A 16,995-nucleotide genomic window follows, 5' to 3' on the forward strand; every position below is an offset into this window, starting at 1 on the left:
CAGGGGGTGTTTACTTACACGCTGCCCCCGTGCACTTTCGTAATTTAAATATTGGATTTAAATAACATAATTTTGTGTCTGGACTTTATGATATTTTTAACAAGACACTGTTGCAAACTCATTGCTGAATATTAAGGGTTATCGGCTCAAGGGTTCTTTCTTAGTTTCTTCTAAGTGCATTTGCAACAGCTAGACAAGTGTAAATTTTGTCAGAAGTACACACACACATATATATATATATATATATATATATATATATATATATATATATATATATAATATTAATATTTCCGGGGGTGTTTGGACACCCAAAACACCCCGCCTGGCTACGCCCCTGGTCCCGGCCGCCGGCCCGCGAGGGTAGCGGGAACACGGGCGCGCGCACCTCTGCGGAACTCGCCGTCTCCCACGCCCACGGCCGCGTCCACCGTGGAGGTGGGGATGGTGGCGGCGCTGGCGCTGGGCGGGCCCTCGCGCGAGAACAGGCGGCGCAGCACGGACGTGACGGAGCCGACGCGGTGCAGCGAGCTGGCCAGGCTGCCCGTGTTCAGGCTGGACTGCGAGCCCGCCGACGCCAGCCGCGTCTTGGTGCTGGTGCGGCTGATGCTGCGCTTGGCGCCCGCCGTGAAGTGGATGCCGCTCTGCGCGTCGTCGAACTGCGCACGCGCGGCACCTCGCGTCAGCTGCATCCCGACACTGGCCTCAGGCTGGAGATAGTTCACGTGAACGGAGACGTATAGGCCACGTTTGCTACTTCCACAATCCACGGAAATGTAATGAATGGCAACCAATGAGTAGGGACACCTATATTTCGCGATTAAATTTCGTGTCAAGGTATTTCACAAAACACTGTAGCTTTTTCCAAGAGTCATGGCAAATTGTGAGGGTGCAGCAGCACGGTGACCACATTCTCATCGGGCCCGTCAAGAGCGGGACGAAAACCTCTCACCGACCTCAGCCAATAACCACAGGAGAAAAGCTACAGTATTTTGTGAAATACCTTGGCACGAAATGTATTCGCTTAATACGGGTGTCCCTACCAATGAGATGTATTTTCAAGGTCACGAAATATTAATTAATTTATAAAATATATATATAATGCTTCGATATCAAATCACGGGCAGAATTTGCATACATAAATAAAATAAACCACAAAGGAATAATAGAATACTAGAATAGTTTTGTACTTGAAACAATTTTTAAAGTGTTGCGAACATAAACGTGGCTACCGCCAGCGCAGCCAACTACTCTGTTTGTTTCTGTTGGTCTCGCGGAACAACTTAAACGGAAAAGCTCGGCGTTGCCGAGCTAATCCTTACGGGTTCCGTCTCCGTCTGCGCGCTATTGTAGAAACTTTGTTCCGTGAGATTTGTCTCCGCTTACGTGATTCATTTCCGTTGAATGGGTAAGGTGCGATGAGACGGGGTGTGGAGCAGCGACAGAATGAAATGTTGGAGGGAAAACGGGAGTACTCCAAGAAAACCCCACAAGCAGGGGGCGCAACAACTAAATTTCCAAAGGGGGGGGGGTGGCAATATACCTTTTTATAAAGAATTATCGATCCCCCCCTATTGAAGCGGGGGGGGGGGGGGTCCGGGGGTCCTCCCCAGGGAAATTTTGTATTTCAAGGTGGAAAATGGTGCTATTTAAGCAGTTTTATTATCTAAAAATTGATTACACGGCACTACTTTCTTTGCCATCGCTTGCCCCCCACTTCAAGGGTTCAGAAGGGGGGGGGGAGCAAAATACCCTTACCCCGCCCTTGTTGTTGCGCCCCTGCCCACAAGCCACTGAAACTCCCCCCCTTGTGAAAAGTCCGTGCTCGACCTCGTCGGGAACCGAGCCCCGGTCTCCTTGGCGGGAGGCACCACGCTTGCACGGCAGCGAGAGAGCCGCGCGCAAAGGGCAAAGGAAGGGTGTCGCACCTCGCCGGTCTTCACGGAGGACGGAGCGAAGTACTCGGCGTCGGCCTTGGTGACCTCGATGTTGGCGGTGGACGGCTTGGGCACGTGCTCGCGCAGGCTCTCCGTGCCGACCGTGTAGGGCAGCTCCTGGGGGAACACCTCGTCCCAGTACTGGTCCTTGATCAGCTCCGGGTGCTCGTGGTGCATCTCGTCGACGATCAGGTACGACACCTGTCCCGGGAACACCATCACCACCATCAGCAACCTAACTTACACGATTTTACACAATTTCTTTAGAGTTTTGCCCCGTTTGTCATGGAAAAAAAATTCAAAAACGTAAATTTAAAAAAAAAAATTGTTTGTATGTAAAGTCGGTTTACGGACGATAGTTTAACGTGACGTCATAAACAAAACATCGATGAAATGATTGCATGCTTTTATGAATAAAATTGAATCATTTTTATTGAATTATCACTATTTTGTATGGATACAAAGAAGGCGTGAAATGAAATCTACAATTTAATTGATAAATTTACTTTAACTTGCACTCATTAATCCAAATATGTTTATTACTTTAACGAAAAGATTATTTTAACTATAACTTTTATACATGTTTGCTATTTAACTTCTTCCAATCTGTGTTATTCTGTTAAGGATGATAGGACGATGATAGGAAAAGTAGGAAACGAATGGGAGTGTTTCAAGTTTAACGTGCCTCGAAAAAGTCAAATCGATGGTTGTTCCAATCGAGTGGAAGAGATATAGATGCGGCGCAAGAGTACAATAAGCGTACCGGGACACAGCGTAACGGGACACTTTTTTGTGCATGCAGCCGGCGTTCATCGATTTATTAGACGTTGTCACGTCAAAAATTAAAACAAACCCACAGAGAATAATTCTAAATAGGCTGATGTCAAGTCTGATGAGTCCCGAAACGTCGCATCTGTTTTGTCACAGGAAACCTACTGCGTTCGTTGGTGTTTTCGTCGTTGTGCTATCCATATTATCTGTTTTTAATCTTCATCGCAGAGTTTGTATATTTGCTGCATTGTCCAAATTTGGTCGTCTACATACATTAACTGTTATTGTTGAAACTGGCCCGTCGTCGTTAGCCACTGTGTTCGTCTGTGCTGTTATTGATTTTTTTTCCATGACTAAATTGCTTCCACGGAACTCTTGTGCTGTCTGATATTTAAATGCTGTCGTAGTTATGATGTCCATAGTACCTTTTACGTTCATCGTTCATGTCTAACATCAGCTGATTACGGCTTGTTCTCTGTGGGTTCATGTTTCCCTTTATAATTCTTTATTTGCATTCTTGAAATTTTTTCCACGACAAACAGCGCAAATCTGCAACGGCGTATGTCCACAAGAAATTGTATTAAACCAAAATTCCCCATCGCATAAATCATTTAAAGAACGTAGCTCTTAAATTAAACTATTGTACCCACTAATGCAATATCTAGAGTTGTTATTACCTGCATGAATGGGAAATTAAAAATCTGTCTTTGAGGACTATGGACTTGTAAATACACGGATAGGATAACTAATCTAATTGTATGCAACAGTAAAGATGGTTGACAGCAAAAAAAGAAAGGAAAGAAATGATGGTGAAGGAATATAGGAAAGACAAAGGAATATAACAGTTTGATGGGCTAACCAGCCCAACAGCTCTGAATGAGAATGAGTTTCAAATGTATGTACGTCAAGTATGAAGTATCAAATACCCATCAGAAACAAGAAATAATAAGAAATAGTAATAAATCTCATTGACAAAACACAGTTATTAACTCCCAATTATTGGTATGTGTAAGTACATAGTTTTGACATACTTGTGAACTAATGTGAAATTATCAGTAGACAGCAAGAACTCGCATCTTGTGCAAACCACCACTCACTTGAAGGTTTCTGTCGACCAACCAGTTGACCTCAAAGTCATCATCGTCCTCTCCAAACGGGTTTATGAGACTTTCTGCCACTTTCAACCATCCCATGTAAAAAAAGAACTGAAACAATTCAACACACAAAACAGGTGTAACACTGGAATTACAACTGGAGTCCAAACATGAGGTTGCACTATAACCCAATTGTAAAAAAAAAAATACATTACAGCTTGTCATGAACTACTTGATAAGACTGCCGTCAGCATGGGCTAGTTGAGGGTTAGCATTTTGTTGAGCGGCCATGTCTTCCCCCTGCTAGCACTGGTATCTGATCTCTTCATCAGTTAATATTAGAAATATAGCCTTTGGCTTTGTGAAATTTCGTTCGCGCCATCCGCCACAGATGGCAGCACCGTTGTTGTAACACATGTCCGTTCCTTTAACTTCAGTCGCATTCACGAGATTACTCCCACCAAATGCCGTACACAGAGAGCTAAGATTTTATGGATCAAACAAATTTAGAGTACAAACCATCGTACAGGGTTAACCAAAGTTTCTTATAGCCACGAATATGTGATTTTTTTTTAGGTCCATAAAATAAATTAATTTTTTTAACCCAAATTGAGAACATTGTTTAAAATACGAGGTTCCTAGCGTCCTTCAAACACGTATTAAACTTAAAGAGTGATACCGGCAGGGCGACGCGCAGCGCCGGGCAGCAGGCTCACCGGCAACTTCGGGGAACTTCGGGTTTTGGCTCTCTCGTCTGTGAAAAGAAGGCTTCCCAATGCCGTATACCGGGAGATAAGATGGCTGCCTCGGGAGGGAGCCGCGCCTGACTGGGGGTGTACGACCACAGAGCGCGCCAGTGTGCCACCGGACGGAGGCCTCGCAGCAAGCAGTCTCACCTGCAGCGTGGTGAAGACGGGGAAGTACTTGTCGATGGTGTTGTTGTGCTTGTAGAGCGGGTCCGTCTTGTCGGTGATCTCCAGGAACTGGCGGCCCATCACGCACGTGATGAAGTACGAGTACACGGCCAGCGTCACCACCTGCGGCAGCCACGCGGGGAGTTAGTTCCTCAGGGTCGCTGCTGAACTTGTTCCGTTGTGTGACAGTGCCGAAGGCAAGATCCAAAGGGGCAGATTTTACCCACCCAATATGTTGGACTGTTTTTTTAAATCCACGTGTGTTAGTCTTAATACTTTGAGTTACAAATTTCACATTCAAGTTCAATTATTATTACGTTGATGTTTTCATTTCAAATATTTTTTTAGAAAAAAAAATGCTTAAACCAAATTAACATTAAAACTTATAAATAGGATCACCAAAATTATGAATATTATTATTATAATGGTAAAAAGGGTAAAATGCATCATCATGGGCGTAGAACCCGGGGAGGAGGGTGGTGGGGGGAGGAGGGTAGTCCCCCTCCCCCGCCCCCCGTAATTAAAAAGCCCATCACTGAGTGTCACTGAAGATGACCTGCTTTTACGCTTGCGAAATCGTGACTGTGAAACGGGGTTGATAAACCTAAACGTAAACACTATTTTTTTATGGAAAACTCTCTTGGGTACAAGACGCGGTGCTCATGAATTTTAATCCTGACAGGACTTGGAATTGAATCCGCGACCCACAACTCATCGGTCTGACGTGTATGTGGCCACGGCCAATGGCAACCCCTTTAGCAGAAATTTTTTTTGTGAAATTCTTGACAACAGGTAAGTGAAGGGCGGAGGACTTAGAAGGTACTGTAATAGAACTATGCGGAACGCCGAAGTGGACGTGAATTTAGAAGGCTAAGGGGTAATGTAACATAACTACGAAGAATACCAAGGAGAAAATGAAGGACGGTGGCAGTAGTTGGTGTTGTAATGGATCTACGAGGAAGGCCAAGGAAGAAGTGAAAGACGGAGGGCCAAGGAGGTAGTGAAGAGCAGAGGGCACAGGTATTGTTGTAATGGATCTACGAGGAAGGCCAAGGAGGTGCAGTAACGGTACTACGAGGAAGGCCAAGAAGGAAGGAAAGGGCGGAGGGCACAGGTATTGTTGTAATGGATCTACGAGGAAGGCCAAGGAGGTGCAGTAACGGTACTACGAGGAAGGCCAAGGAGGAAGGAAAGGGCGGAGGACACAGGTATTGTTGTAATGGATCTACGAGGAAGGCCAAGGAGGAAAAGAAGGGCGGAGGGCACAGGTATTGTTGTAATGGAACTACAAGGAAGGCCAAGGAGGAAGTGAAGGGCGGAGGACACAGGTATTGTTGTAATGGAACTACGAGGAAGGCCAAGGAGGAAGTGAAGGGCGGTGGACGCAGGTATTGTTGTAATGGAACTACGAGGAAGGCCAAGGAGGAAGTGAAGGGCGGAGGGCACAGGTGGTGTTGTAATGGATCTACGAGGAAGGCCAAGGAAGAAGTGAAAGACGGAGGGCCAAGGAGGTGCAGTAACGGTACTACGAGGAAGGCGGAGGAGGAATTGGAAGCCGGAGGGCTCACCAACCTGCGTGTAGACGAGCGGCACGCTAATGTTGTCGTAGCTCAGCAGCAGGCCGCACTGGCCGCGGAACTTGTTGAGCTCGTCGATGATGGTCTTGACGGCGAAGTCGTCGCGGATGCGGCCCTCCTTGCGCGCGCGCGTCACGATGCTGGCCGCCCACACAATGGGCAGCCAGTGCTTGGAGTGGCGCGGGAACTTGGTGTTCAGGTCGCTCATGATGGACTTCTCGTTGTCCGTCAGCAGGCCCGCCTCCACGAAGTGGTCGATGGTGGGGAAGCGCTTCTTCACGCGCGGGCTGTTCATCGTGAACACCATGGACAGGCAGAGGCACACGTAGCGCATGATGGTGCGCCGCATCACGCGGCCGCGCTCGTCCTGCGCAGAACCGCGTCTCCCCGTCAACTTTAACACAACCACAAGCACGACCCGCATAGCAGTAACGTGCACAGCCTCGCACATGCGGCCACTTAACATGCAAAACCTCCGAAACTACCGTGAAGATTGAACTCTTTCACGTTCATAATTGTCGTATCTTCGCACTATGAAATCACAGTTTAAAATAGTGTAAGCAAGGTGTGAACGGTTGACACACGTTATATTTTTTTTTTTAGTTACCACAAAGCTATAATATCAACATTAGTACAAATATAGTGGAAATAAATTCAAAAATGTAACTGATATTTTGGCTATAATAGTAGTTATTATATGAATGGATTCCTACGCCTGGTTCCTGGTTGTGGATTGTGGATTATCAACGCTATCTTGGATTGTGACGTCACAGCGGCCATCTTGGTATCAAACTTTTTTTTTTTCAAAATTCTTCAAAAATAACTGAACATTCCTAGCAAATTCCCTATTTTTGGGGGGGGGGGGATTATCTGGTCAAAAATTAAAGAATTTCAACTTTACGGTCAAGGTCAAAGCTATCCTCCAGAGGCCTATTGGAGGCTTGTCGATGGGGAATTTAAGCCTCTATGAGGAATTTTTGTTCTTTGAAAGGAAACATTCTTTTAAGGAATAACATATTTGGAACTTTTGAATTTTTGAGGAATAAAGCGGGAAAGTTTCCCTAAAAACGGGAATTTTTCCCTCGAAATAGGATAATCTTTACGAATTGTGAGTTTTTTTTTGGGGGGGGGGGATTTTTGAGGAAATTTAACACCAAAATGACCGCCATGAAGTCACAATCCAATATGGCGTCGACAATCTACAATCCACAACCAGGAACCAGGCCCACCTCATTCATATACTAATTATGATATTTTCATCTTGATCCTTTAAATACTTTCCTCAAATACTATTAATACTATTTTTCTTCTTTTTTTTCTTTCTCTGTCTCTGTTGTTTTAACCTTACGATAGATATACTTACGAGTCGAGGTTTTAAGTGCCAAAGAATTTTCACTTCTATCACGTGCACCGAGTTACACGCGCTCTTTTTTTTCCCATGCGTCTTGCCCAGTTTTTTAATGTTTTTTTTTAAGTGAAACTTCTAATGCGACTTCCAACAAGGTTGCGTTAAACGTTTAACGCTACCATGGAGAAAGCACTGTTGTTCAACGCTCCTGAGGAGGGGGAATAGAAAGAGACAGAGCGAGAGTGAATGCGTGGCACTCGAACGCATGCGCGTGGTATACCTGTTACAGGCCAGCGCGAGAGTTAGCAACGAGTAGCGTCCAATATTCCAACGCAAGAGGGAGAGAGAAAGAAAGATACACAAAGGTAGAAAGTAGGAGAGAGAAAGAAAGTGAGTCGGTAGATCCCAAGCACATGCGGGTGGTATTCTTGCTATGCAGCGAAGTAAACAGTGAAGTTTCACTTCTTCCGCACGGAGGGACTCCACGCACTATTTTTTTCTCTCATATACCAAAAATTATTCTTGTAGATTCGTGATCAATAGAAAAATTAACATTTACGAATATTAACGATTGATTCACGAAGCTCCCTGGATAGTTTGTAACCAGCTTTTCTCCGTGAACTGGAGATGTCTCACCTGGCCGTGGATGTTGGAGCTGACGAACACCGCGATGGTGTCTGGCCAGGGGATACTGACGTACTGGTTCCACCAGCGCTGCATCACGATCGACACATAGAAACCCAACACGAATGACAGCGGGATCAGGTCATTAAACGTTTCACAGTACTGCACAATGGAATGAAAAATCCTGAAAATTTTTCCGCATCGCATTAAACACAGGCACTCACAACAACAAAAATGTATCAATGCAGTAAAAAAAAAAAAAAAGTCGCTGCAGTTGGTTCACGTTTGATTTACATCTTCTGACGTTTTAAAAAAAAAAATTCAATGCTATTGAATAATGTATAATTTAAATTCCTCGTATATAGAATTATAAGGATCACTATTATGACAAAAATTACATATTTAACGACATTTTAAATAATATTGTTTGTGTACACTGAATGAAAAATTGTAATTATATGTAGTATCAACGCATATATGATTCTAATGACTAATAATATGTCAGTGTTGTGTGATAAAATTTCGGATACAAATATAATTAGCACACGGCAGTAAGTACTCTATTCATTAAAAATCTGTGGAGGATGTTAGATTAATCGAAAGAGAGATGCGTTCAACTAACCATGAACCAATTACAGCCAAAGTTAAGTACACCCATTAGATTCGGAAATGTCGTTGAGTTAATTAAGCCAGCAAAAAAAAGTTCGCGATTGTATGACGTACTAACACAACGGTCTCCAAGAAATGAGCCCATGAAAAAGCAAAAAGCAAAAAAAAAAAAAAAGTGGAACACACACAGAACTGTGGAGATCACCCGGAAGCCAAGTGGGTCAGCGACATTTCCGGTCCGTTTAACGTTACGAGTGCTGTAAAATCGACAAATCGACACTACGTTCTCGCCGTCTGGCACCTTACAGATGTGCAGGGACTGGAAAAATTCGCGGGTTCAGTGACCTCCAGGATAGACTCCACGATCCTCGCATACTCGGGCAAACGTCGCCTGTTCATTGGCTGGTGACTTGTGAGGCGTCTCAATTGGGGGACTCGTGATTCGATATTTCTTTGGGCCCACAGTCCTCCAGGTTAACAGTGAACCAATAGCAGAAGTTGCATAAAGGTACAATATATTTGCATTTCAGCATATCGCGAAATGAATCCGCGAATTTTTCCGGTCTCTACAGATGTGTGATTCTCCGCACGGGAGTGCACTGCTGGATTGCGTAAGACGAGCAGAGACCGGAAAAATTCGCAGATTCATTTTGCGATAGGCTAGAATTTAAATACTCGTACCAAAGTGCTGTGACTGCTAATGGATAAGGACTTTGGGCCTGTGAGAAACCCACGACCAGAAAAAGATCTGATCAGAGCCAACTGGTAAAGAGGCCTCAAAATACACCAGCCAATGGAACAGGTGACAATTGCTCTAGCATGCAATAGGATAGCAGGGTCTATCCTGGAGGATACGGAAACCTCAAATTTTTTCCAGTCCCTATATACATGACTGAAAAACCAATATCCACCGTGCAGGCAAAGGGCTATATATGACTGACAATTAGGGGCATGTACATTTCGCGAAAAGGTTCCAAGACTAGATGAAAGTTAAAAAAAACTGTAACATCGTCTGTGTTTCGCAATTGGGTGAGTTTCTCTCAGGTACATGTGGAGTGTTACAACACAATTAACAGTAATTCAGTGCGGAAGCAAACGCGTCCTGAGTGGCTCGGTCAAATAATGCAAAGACTTCTCTCGCAGACGGCCGCCAATCAGACGGAAAAAACCGCTGGTGCGGGTATACCTTGTTGCAGTCTAATATGCGTTCAGATTTTTTTCGCGAAAAATGCCTGTCTCTACGACGATGTTTCAAGAGCACAAAAATTGGTTAACTTTAGAACAATTCTACTCCATCAAAGTAGCAAAGTCTTAGACACAAAAAATAAAAGTTCAGAAAATTAATGTGTGCATTAATTTGCTTATTAATAAGTAAAAAAAATTATATAAATTTCCTACATGTCAGCCAACTTAACTCTGCATTGTGCTTTTTTTTATTTTTAACTGCGTACCGCACGTGTTTTTCGTGGAATTAGATTAGACAGCGATAAGGTATGCCCGCGCAAATATTTGCTTTCTTGTGATTGGCGGCCGTCTGCAAGAGAATCCATTGCCCTACTTGGTCGGGCCATTCAACATGCGTTTGATTGGTGTGCTGAGATTAGACATTTACCTTAAATAAACCCAGCCAACCTCGACACACAAGACGATGCTACAAGTTTTAACACACAGCTGGTCTGGAAAATATTTTACCGCGAAAAGTGCGTGGCCGTACCTATTTTCTGGGTATTTGAAAAATCGATAGGAAAATACTTTAACACGAACATTATGGAATAGTTTTGACGCACTTCACTTTAAAGGGCAAGGACGAGATACTTGTATGTTCCTCTAGGTTTGTTTTACTCGCATATTATTTCCCCTCCTAGGAGTTGTAAAAGTTAGAGCCAAAAAGAGTTGTAACTCTCATATATGCGAATATAATGACTTGAAGGGTTTTTTTTTACATGGGTCAAAAGCTGACGTCTTGAAAAAAAAATGCGAAGCAAAATTCGTCTGAAGATGAAACTGCTTAGACTAAACTTAATATCGTGCCACAAATGATGAGAGCCAAATTATGTTGTGTGTGTTTTAACGTAAGATCGTCAATACGAATATCACTCCTCATAACCTTTTTTGTAATGAAATAAATGCATGTTAACGAGAATACTTAATTCAAAATATCACGAGATATAAACGTGCGAACATCATTGTCATTTGTAACGTGATACATAACCTATTAATTTTCCTAAAAAAAAATCACAATTTACTGAACACTACGAACAACACAGAAGTGGATGGTCGCACCGAGACAAACAGCAGATGACTTGCCTTCGCAAGTCTTCCTCGAGAGGGCATGACCCAGGTGACCTGAGAGAATTTTGCTCCCTCGAGTACAACGATCATCCGCCATAACTGCTTCCGGCAAATAAAACGCGCAAGGGCGCATCCAGAGTTAAAAGGTACAAAAAAAAGGGGGTTGTCTGTAAAGTCGGTTTACGGACGATAATTTTAGGTGATAACGTCATAAGAAAAACATTAATGAAGAATTGCTTACTTTTTTAATTTTCAAATATTATTTACAGTTTTTTTGTAAATTTAATTGAAATAATTTGTTTAAATATAATCACGAACAATTAGTTAAAAAGCCCGCCTTAACGCTGTTTGATATTATAGAAGATTTTCTCGCACGGTGGTTGGCCGATTCTTGCACGCTCGGCTCAGGCGGAACGGCACAATTTTTCGTGCGTGCAGCCGGCGTTCATCAATTTATAAGACGTTATCACGTCAAAAAAAAAAGGACGAGTAAAACAAACCTTCAGGAAAAAAAAAGGCTGAAAGAGTATTATTTTGGTCTTTGAGAATGGGAATTCCCGGACATGCAGGGGCGTCTGGTAACCCCATGCAGCTAGTTAGTTGTCCATTTAAAATCCCAGCATCACCACATCGTCCGCTGCAGGTCAACAACAGACAGCTAGGCCGGTGTCACACTATGCGGTTGCCAGTTCCTGCTCCGTGATTTCTTCCAGATCAATTATTCGAGTTTGATAACTTAAGCAAGCGCATTCTCGAGAGACCTGCATTGGGCATCTGAAAGAAAAAAGATTATTTATATATATATATATATATATATATATATATATATATATCCGGACCAAAACAAGCCGCGGCAGAAACGCAGAATGTGACACCGGCCTCAGGCCTCAGGCCCTCGGCGCTGGCCACTCACGCTTTTTGCTCGTCGTCGAGTGAGTATCTGTACGTCATGTTCAGGACGTAGTACAGGAGCAGGAACATGGTCAGGTCCGGCCACACCAGCTTGTAGATGCTCCCCCGCCATCTGGAACACGGGGACAGAGCGCGCTGTGTCATTTGCCACGGCCATGGCCACTGCCGGGTTCATGAACTACGCTATTCTCCGTTCACTCTTACCTGAGTTTTGGAATAAACAAAGCCTCTTGTAAACAAACATTTTCATTGGCTGCCGGCCGCCGCGCACATTATTCGTGCACAAGAAATAGTCCCTTGGTTACGTACCAATTGTAAGTATTTTTACACTGTCTTTTTATAACAATTGTTGATGTATAGCATTATAGCAATTCATCATTAATTTCCAAAACAGTTTAATGTGTCAGCAAGTATGTACTTACAATTATGTTAGCAGACGCCGTGTGTACGGTTGCATAGACAAAAGGTACTGTACAGTGTACAGTTGATGCCCGGCGCAACAGTTGCATTTCGGATTCGCGCGCGCATGGTTTGTTATGGCTGACGTCGGACCGAGTTTTGTAAAACACAGAACGGGAAAGCCTTTGAAAAGTGCACAGAAAACTATTGTGTTGAATGTTTTTAAAACATTTTCAGACAAATATCCAGATTGTCATGTGAACGATATCGCGAGTTTAACTGCGGAATTTAGGCGTGTTTCGAAGAGCAGTGTGCTTCGTGCAAGGAAATAATTACAGGACACCGGGACATTAACATCTTGCCGGAAGAAAAGGAAACTTGAGTATCCTGTTATAAAAACTTGTGATGATTTTTTGAAGACGGTTATTAGGCGTAAAGTGCATAGTTTTTTCTTCGCAAACGAACCACCTACGCTGAACAAAGTGCTACGGTGCTTCCTGTTATATTACGTCTCCGTTATTTTATTAGCACCGACTGTACTGAAGTGTGTGTGTTGTAACTAGTGCTTGGCGCGCCAGATGAATTCAGCCTATCACTCGCTGACGCGGCGCAGTGATACGGCGGTGTTTGTTTATTTCAGAACTCAGCTAAGAGTGAACGGAGAATACTAACAGGAAGAGGAAACGGGGGGGGGGGGGGGGGAGGGAGGCACATAGAAGAAGCGCATTCAGTTCAATAACCACACTTCAGAATACCCGTTTATTATGAACCAAGCACGGCGCAAAAAGGCCACGCAAGCATTGCCTAACGTTTCGGCTTGCGTTTCCGCCTTCCATATTTAAAATAAAGTAGACTAAGTACTCCAAAAACTTAGGTTTTTTTTTACTAGGGAGGGAAGGGAATGAATAAGTACTTTTTTTTAGTTCCCGATAAATCCTCCTGGGTAAACAAATGTAAACTCCACTAGATAAAGAATTTTTTTTTTGTGAAAACTGACGAGTTTAACTTTCTTTAATCCAGTAAATGCAAAAAAAATAATACAAATGAAATTTTTGAATGTTTTAACTGATACTAATTCTTTTAGACGACTCTGAAGATTGCCTGACAGGAAATCTAATGCTCTTTCGTATTGTGCAATTGGATTTGTTGTATCTTCAGTATATTTGTAATTATAAGCATTTTTATACGGTAAGGAGACATTGTGTACACAGGTTGCCAAGGTCCTCATTCCAAAACATCCGGAAACAAAAAGTCATGAGACTGTTTGTATGTTTCTAAGTTATTATAGTTCTAAGTTATGTGTTTCTAAGTTATGATAGTTCTAAGTAGTGTGTTTCGAAGTTATGTTTATAAGATATGCGATTCGGAGTTGTATTTATAAGTTGTGATTTTCTAAGTTATGAAGTTTTTAAGTTGTGTGTTTCGGCGTTGCGTGTTTCTAAGTTGTGCAAGTTATAAGTTATGTAGTTTTTCCGAGTACCTATTATAAGTTAGAAACACACAAATTAGAACAGTTATAATTTATGTGGGGATCCCTCCGTGCCCGGAAGTCCTTTTTGGGCCGCCGCGCCTTGGTGACAGCCTCTACGACCAACCGCGAAGAAGCAATCAGCCAAATCACAGAGCCCTTCTCGGTCGCCCAATGACACGGCGTCGGCGTTCCTTTCCTCTTCTTTCCTCTTCCTTTCCTTTCCTCTTTTCACCCCTCCCCTCCACGGAGGAGACCGCAGCAACACCAGTGGGAAAAGCTGGCATGCAGACTCGCACAACTGCCAGAATGCCGAGAATGAGAATGACTACTTTCTAAGATTCTTAACACAGCCTGCTAACGGCATACTACAGAGACGTTTGTCTTTTACGCGCACTCTCTTAATTAGTCTCGGCCTAATTAACTGAACTCGTTAACTCCAACTACGTATTTTTTTTTTTTTTTGCAAAAGTTCCAAGCAACTATTTTCTGTGTCCTCTTCAAATGTTAATAACCGAGAAAATTTTTCTACGAAGCACAATTATAAACAAATGTAAAATGTTCATGTACGTATTATATTCCAGTAAACAATTATTATTATTATATTATCAGTGAAAAGTAAAACTAAGGATTTAAGAGGTAGCAATTTGCTACAGCCAGTATATAAACGACGGCGTTTCAAGTTTTTTTTTTTTTTCACTCCTGTTTTGAGGGAGTTACATTTGCTAATTAGACCGACAAATAGAGTTGGTGCAATGTTATTTGGTCGGCAGCTTTTAACTTAGCTATGTTGGTGATTACATGTTGCAGACATTAATATTATCATTGTATATATACATTATATATATTCAATGATATTATTTACGGACTACCATGAAATTTATCACGATAGCTCTGACCCTTTTTTTTATTGTTTTGATAAACATTTTACTGCAAGATGTTTACGAAACTTTATTTACGAGCTGTACAATGTCACGCAAATGATTATAATTATGAACACTTGCGTGACTTTTTACCGTTAGATATATATAAAAAAAAATACATGTCCATAAAATAATGTCACAGTTATAAATTTTAAAATATCAACTGTGTGTTGTAGAGGTTTGGTTCAGGGTCACAATCAAAGAGTTACTCAAAACAGTTTTAAATAAGCACATGCGCGAGTACTGCTTTGTTATTTTCTCACTTACAGCGCCACCTACGCAAAATGGCGATTAGTAGAGGGTGAACTTGTAAACTTTACTTCCCCAGAGGATGGAGCCTCTTTCCATTGGTAGGGACCGGAAAAATTCGCGGGTTCAATGACCTCTAGGATGAACTTTGTAGATCTACGTACACTCGGTCAAATGTCACCCTCTCATTGGCTGCTGTATTGTGAAGGTGTCCCAATGTAGCGGCCTGTGATTCGACACAGCTTCGGTTGAGAGTTTCTCATTGGCCCAGAGTCATCCAGGTGAGTTGTGAGCCAATAGCCGAGGCAGCACTGAGGTATAACTATATGAATTTTAGGCTGTCGTGAAATGAATCCGCGAATTTTTCCGGTCTCTATCCATTGGAATATTTTTGTACGAGGCTGGTTGAACGTCGAAGTCCCTGGCCATTGGATTGGTCGTAAAGGTTGAGACGACAAGAGCTCTTATTCGATGGCCTCCACGTTCACCTGAGATAACACCATGCGATTATTTTTTTTTTCCTTTGGGGCTTTATAAACGATCGTGTGTACGCTCCGCCGCTAGCTAATGATTTGCCAGAGTTGAGCCACAGAATTAAAAATGCTATTGATTCCATTACTCCGGACTTGTTAACCAAAGTGTGGGAAGAATTGGACTTTGGTTGGATGTGTGCCGTATAGCTGAAGTTGTAAAAAAAATAAATAAATAAAGTTTAGTTTACCTTTTATTTGACATATTATTTGTTGTAAATAGTCTAAATTTAACTGTTAAATATACAATTGAAACTGGGGCATTCTTTTATGGACTCATTGTATTGGTGACAAAACTTGTACCGAAACGTAAAATTCAAGAGAGCTGTCGTGATAAAATAAAATAAATAGCCTTTAAATAACATAAATGACAATAAAACGAAATAACTGGTTTTAACGTGTTAAGGGTGATGCTTTACTTTTCACACAAAGCATTCATACTTTTTATTTTTTTTATTTTTTAACTTGTGAGTACAATTATTTCCAAAGTATTTTCCCTTTGCATCTAGGCCTCAAATCTCTTCTCGATCAGAATAACTGCGGACAATTCTGAAGGTGTTTGTTGTTTGATTTCCAGTCTATTTCCAGTATTCAGCGTCAGGAACTTTGAATATAACTTATATATATTCAAAGTCAGTAACGAGCTTCAAAGGCCCTCTTTTTTTTTGTCCATTTCCAGAAGCGTGAAGCTCTCTTTATCGACACTTTCCATGCTTGGTCCCATTTTCGTAAACAAACATGCCAGAAGCAAAATTCCCATCCAAAATTTTAGTTAACTACTTTCTATGAAATATGCAACCAACTTTTTAAACATAACAGTATCGATAAAGTTAATAAACTGTGTGACATGTACGAAGAGTCACAAAATAAAACGTACTTTTTTTTCCGTGTTTTACATTTCTTCTCTGTGTAACCTGAACCGTCCAACACGTCAACTTAAAAAAAAAAATTCCGTGGCGGCGTGTGGCAACCGTTGCATGTCTACCGCTCTGCGTGCACACGTGTGCGATTGGAAAAAAGAAACGAAGGCCAAATACGAAAGCAAGTTTCGCGTGCTGGAAGTGGGCGGAGCCTAGCTCGCTGACTGTCGTGCGCGCCGAGCTGACTGCCCCGGTGGGAGGGGGGGGGGGGTCGTTTCCGAGCGCCGTGCTCAGCGCCGTTAGACGTGCCGATATGCTGGTGCACGTGCCATCTCTTATACTGGATTCACAATTGAAAAAATAACAGTAACAGTAACAGTAGGTCGTGTGCATAGGATATGAACGCCATGTTTCCTAACCTAACGATTAACAATAGAAGAAAGTTGGTCGTGTGCATGGGAGGGAGCGAGATCGTGCGCATGGAAGTGAAA

At 42.5% G+C, this 16,995-nt stretch overlaps 1 protein-coding gene across 3 annotated transcripts in view; it reads right to left on the reverse strand.

The window, feature by feature from the left end:
• Positions 1-16,995, reverse strand: part of LOC134536111 (bestrophin-2-like) — a 97,313-nt gene that overhangs the window by 6,770 nt on the left and 73,548 nt on the right. The window contains exons 2-8 of one of the 3 annotated variants that reach the window (XM_063375675.1): positions 12,077-12,187; positions 8,275-8,446; positions 6,286-6,657; positions 4,696-4,836; positions 3,803-3,910; positions 1,926-2,135; positions 386-683 (exon numbers count right to left, since the gene is read on the reverse strand). In XM_063375675.1, coding sequence (XP_063231745.1) covers positions 386-683; positions 1,926-2,135; positions 3,803-3,910; positions 4,696-4,836; positions 6,286-6,657; positions 8,275-8,446; positions 12,077-12,187 — 1,412 coding nt within the window. Of the gene's footprint in view, positions 1-385; positions 684-1,925; positions 2,136-3,802; positions 3,911-4,695; positions 4,837-6,285; positions 6,685-8,274; positions 8,447-12,076; positions 12,188-16,995 lie in introns of all 3 variants that reach the window. The other 2 variants (XM_063375676.1, XM_063375674.1) reach the window with 2 other exon arrangements.

This window comes from Bacillus rossius, chromosome 10 (genome assembly GCF_032445375.1).
Source record: "Bacillus rossius redtenbacheri isolate Brsri chromosome 10, Brsri_v3, whole genome shotgun sequence".
Classification (NCBI taxonomy): Eukaryota; Metazoa; Arthropoda; class Insecta; order Phasmatodea; family Bacillidae; genus Bacillus; species Bacillus rossius.